General features: G+C 45.6%; 1 protein-coding gene across 1 annotated transcript; it reads right to left on the bottom strand.

Annotated features, from left to right (window-relative positions):
- Positions 1 to 3,324: 3,324 nt before the first annotated feature.
- On the bottom strand, positions 3,325 to 4,190 carry LOC121835953 (glutathione S-transferase Mu 1-like). The gene has a single exon (XM_042290534.1). The coding sequence runs from the start codon at positions 4,152 to 4,154 to the stop codon at positions 3,450 to 3,452; it is 705 nt and encodes a 234-aa protein (XP_042146468.1). The 5' UTR covers positions 4,155 to 4,190; the 3' UTR covers positions 3,325 to 3,449.
- Between the last annotated feature and the right edge of the window lie 372 nt (positions 4,191 to 4,562).

The raw sequence follows: 4,562 nt of genomic DNA, 5'->3' as shown, positions 1-4,562 counted from the left end.
TTTTTTTCCCCGAACGGTAACTGATTGGAATAGCCTTTCTGAAAGTTTCGTTATGCAGCCATCATTGTCTTTATTTGAATCCCTTCTAAATTAGTTTTGTCCCTCTGAAAAAATATTTGTTCTTTGTTTCTGCGACTTGTTTGTTATTTTGTATGCCTGCATGTCTTGTCAATCAAGTGTATACCCACCTGCTAAAATCCCTTTCTGGGGTTGCAGTATCAATAAATAAATAAATAATAAATAAACGTTTCGTCCGCGGGCGGCAATTTCCCACCGGTGGGCGTCTCCTTGCTGTTGTCTTCAGATGCGGCGACCGCTGTCTGTACAGGTAGTACAGGTGTAGTTGAAGGAGCAGGGGTGTTGCTGAACTGGCGTTTCCCTTCCACGCCGAGCGAATGCAGAAGAATGGCTTTACGTCTCTGCGGAGCGAGGTCACTTGCCCCCGACGCTTCCAAGTAGGTGAAAAAGAGGCTCTTCCACTGATTCCATGGAATAGGTGGGTGCCCGGGCGTTTGTAGGAACGTCGGAGGCGGCGTAAGTCCCGTGAAACTCGTTGCTTTTCCTCGTCTCCACTTTGTAGTATCGGCCAAAGGAAGGCGGCCGAGCAAGCGAGCCGAGCCAGCCGGTAGCAAAAACGCAGTAGGCGTATTCCGTGGTTTTCTGCCTGCTCGACTCAAGCAGCGCAATCTTTTATTGGCATCATGACGTCAGCGTTTCAGCAAAAAAACAAAACATACAAGAGTTGGCAAGGTTGCCGACGCGATACAACACAGTGTCACTTACGTCGTGACGTACAAGACATCCACAAATAACATCGTTGTTGGTGGCAGTCGAACAGTGAATGGAGTACGCCAAACGTTTTTTGTAATCGGCCTTTGAAGGGCAACTCCGCTCAATTCCAAAAAATGTAGGCTTACATGTGATTCAAATTCACAAAGCACTACTAAACAACTCTACGTCTTCGGGTTCGCGAAATGTAGAATAGTATTTGTGTAATCCTAATTTAAACATCAGCTGATACCGAAACCGAAACTTCGGTTGCGTCAGGCAACATTGGTCTCGGGTCGTCAGAGTCATGGCCACGTCACGTCGAACCACCTGGTCTTGTGACGTTCTGGAGGGAGCGAGAAACAGGACACGCAACGCGGGCCGGTCTTCTTTTTTTTTTTTTTTTGACGCGAGCAGGTCGCTTCGCATGGCGTGGACAGTGGTGGCCCGGGGGAGAGAGGAGGAAGGGGAGAAGGCGAAAGAGGAGAAGGGGTGTGGAGAAACAGACCGATAAGCGCGCAGGGCAGCGCAAACTAGCGCATCCGTGTTACGGTGATCACGTGAACGCCCGGTCAGCCAACACGGGGAGGAGAAACTCATGACGTCATAGTTCAATTTCGCCCTGAGAAGTAAAAACAAGCAAAACGCGAGAATGACGTAGTGGTTCAACGTTGGCCGCTCCAACTCCGTGGCATTGACTGCGCTGATGATTGCGCCTCGCGCCGCACGCTAGAGTTGGCAGGCTTCGGCGACTTGGCTCGCTTGAAGGTTTGCTGGCCAGTTTATTAAATATATAAACGGAATTAGATCATAATATTTGACATGGGGTCTTCCTATATGATACTGGAGAGGGCTACATAGTTTTCTAAATATCAAAAATGAAGCTGAGTTGCCCATTAAGGAGCTCTAGCTCCTCAACGAAAAGCTAATGATTCAGGTAACGTATGGCGTGTCATATTTTTCTTAGCAAAAATTGCTTAGAGCGTACTGGTTGCGTCAATTTATATTTCAGGCCATCAGAATAGTCTGCAGTCGACTGGCGTTATCGTCGAATAACTCGTGTTTGGAAACAAAAATCGCATTGTAAACGGTGTGTTAAAATTGTCGAGATCATGTTGCAAGCAGGAATGTCCCTGCAATATCTATTTCAGTTGGAAAATGTTAAATACCGAAATAATGGCATGTCTAGAAAATTCTTGCTTAAAAAACGAAGAGTACCAAGTGAGAGACCTCTCAGGGTAAATTCAGTAAACCCTTCATGTATTGATCTTTCAATAGCATATCATTCGCTTGGTCACTAGTATAGGCTGGACGTCGGTAAAAAAAAGTTTTAGAACGATTAATCATCACTCCTTATTGAATTAATTATTGATTAATTGGTTTTGTTTAGTACCACGAATAAAAGTTTAAAAAAGTCAAAATGATATATTTTGCTTTTTCTGAATATTGTTATAAACATCGGAAATACAATTCAGGATTTTAAATGAGCCTTGATGTGTAGTTGAGATCTGTAAAAAAAATTAACACTCCCCAATTGTTAGTCCAGCCGCGGAGGCAAAGAGGTTCATTCATATTCTCCGGCAATAGCGAACTCTTTTGATTATGCTCTAAACGGACATTCACCAGGCGTTAAACGTTACTGGAAAACGTTTAACCTCCACTTGCATTGCGGCAAAGAAGTTTCAGTCGATCGCTTCCCGGCTTTGAGGGAGTGCGAAGAAATTCTTAATTTACTAAGAATAATATTAATTTCAGACAATCATTTTTGTTTCCACAGATTCTCAACAAATTCGAGTGGCGCAGTGATGAGATACCCTATGAAAGCCTCACTGTACTTTTCGAGCAAAAGTCGGACCCGATCCTTAGGCTGCACATGTAGAAGATTCGCTCACGAACAACGGCTCGCGGTTCCTCAAACTTGCGCAGCTGGAGACGGCAGAGGAGAAGGACCGTAAGCAACACTCTCCGACATTTTTTCGTTCCCATTTTGGACGCTTCTCCCTCATCTCGCGTCCAATTCGCGTAGGTTGGAGCCAGCAAGCTTTTCCCATTCGCGGCGGCTCCTGCCATCTCAAAGTGACGTCACCGCATTTCGCCGCGAGTTTCGAAAAAGCCGCTCTCCAACCGCCTCAAATTCTCCGTTGTGACGTCACGACCTAGGGAGCGACGGCGCGCGTCATCACGCACGGCTCTGATTAATCGCGGCGGGTGGCAAGTTTGGCGCAGAACTCGCCTTAGATCTCTCCGTGCCGAACTTAGCCCCCCCAGATGCCTCTCCAGGTTGTCGACAATCATTCTTCTTGAAATACCGTAACCAGGAGCATAACAGTAGGAAATGATACACGTGATTAACTAATATATTTGACATCTTTACACTTTAAGACAAAGTTTAATTTTGAATGTCTGAAGCGAGAACACAAAAACGATATAACTGTCTTAGGCTTAATGCAAACCGTTAAACTAGTAATTCGCACAGCAGTATGCATCTCTTCAAAAATGAAACAAAAACAGGACCGACAAATTGAAGATTCGAGTTGGATTTTAATAAATGTCAACACTTTCTAATTGATCTCTTGATACAAAAAAGGTAAAAGCTTCTTATAACTATATCTACCACCTCAATTCATTGCTATTGAATATAAATTAGCAGCGGTAAGGTCTTTTTGAGGACACACAATAAATTATTTGTCACATTCATTAAATCCCCACTTGGCACGAGGTCCAAAGATGGGAAACTGGAAGTACCTTTGCGACTGGAAGTAGGTCTTGAGGTTGGGCAGGTCCTCAAATTTTCTCACATACGCATCGAGAATCGGGTAATTCTTGAACACGTCAGTCTTCCATAGGCGATGCCAGTCCAGCCCCTCGTAGAGGAGGAAGTCCACGTAGGTCAGACGATCTCCAAGAACCCACTGTCGACCTTCCAGATGCACCATCCAAGGTCCCAGTACTTCGTCCAGCCTGTCTTCGTACGGTCTCATGGAATGAGGCTCAACTGGAGAAAACGCCGCTTCGCGAATACTCTCGCAGAGATCTGTGGCTTGCTGCTCCAGAACGTCAAGCTCAGTAGTCTCTGCTTCTGTTTCAGCTGCCAAGCTGTGCTTCCTACCGAGGTGCCTCAGGATACACAGGCTTTGCGTCAATTTGACGTCTCCTTCAACGTAATAAGGCAAGTTTGGAAATTTCAGGCCAAGGTGAGGTTTCTCCGATAACCACTGGGCGTCAAAATATTGCAGTGGCCTGTGAATGAGATAGAGTTTTTCTTGAAAATTGACACCTTTGAAGACTAACAAATTCCTAATCGGATGTCCAAGTCGCCTCGATTTCCAATAGCCAAAAATTGGCTCATTAGACACAGAGCCCAGTTTCCACTCCTTTGACTGCATTGCCAAGCAGCCGACTGGTTGCTATTGCCAAAGAGGATATTGTGACCTTTCGCTGTATCGGTCATTTTATAGGCAATAGGCATTTATGATCTGACCGCAATAAACATAGAAGTGAATTCCCTGGATAATGGCACCAATTAAGTTTGCGCAAAGCTTGCGAGATAAAAGAGGCAGAGAAAGAAACCAGCTAGCAAAGATTGTTGGAAACTGTCGTGAGCCGAAGGCAAGAGACGAGGACCCGAGACCAGAGCTATGAGCTAGCATCGGAACGATCTTTATCTCCTGCGTGCAGTGACCCTGGTTCACGCGCTTTCTCACGAGCCTAGTTGTTCTGCTCTCCTATTGCCTGCTCCCTGACTCCACATCTCGCCAGAAGCGCTTACCCTGCCATGTGGGAGCTAGTGCTAA

Source organism: Ixodes scapularis, unplaced genomic scaffold (genome assembly GCF_016920785.2).
Source record: "Ixodes scapularis isolate PalLabHiFi unplaced genomic scaffold, ASM1692078v2 PGA_scaffold1__304_contigs__length_218370807, whole genome shotgun sequence".
Taxonomy (NCBI): domain Eukaryota; kingdom Metazoa; phylum Arthropoda; class Arachnida; order Ixodida; family Ixodidae; genus Ixodes; species Ixodes scapularis.
This window is presented reverse-complemented; position numbering and strand designations above follow the sequence as displayed.

Coding starts and splice junctions, on each gene's coding strand:
- LOC121835953 (XM_042290534.1), bottom strand. CDS start 4,154: ATGCAGTCAAAGGAGTGGAAACTGGGCTCTGTGTCTAATGAGCCAATT.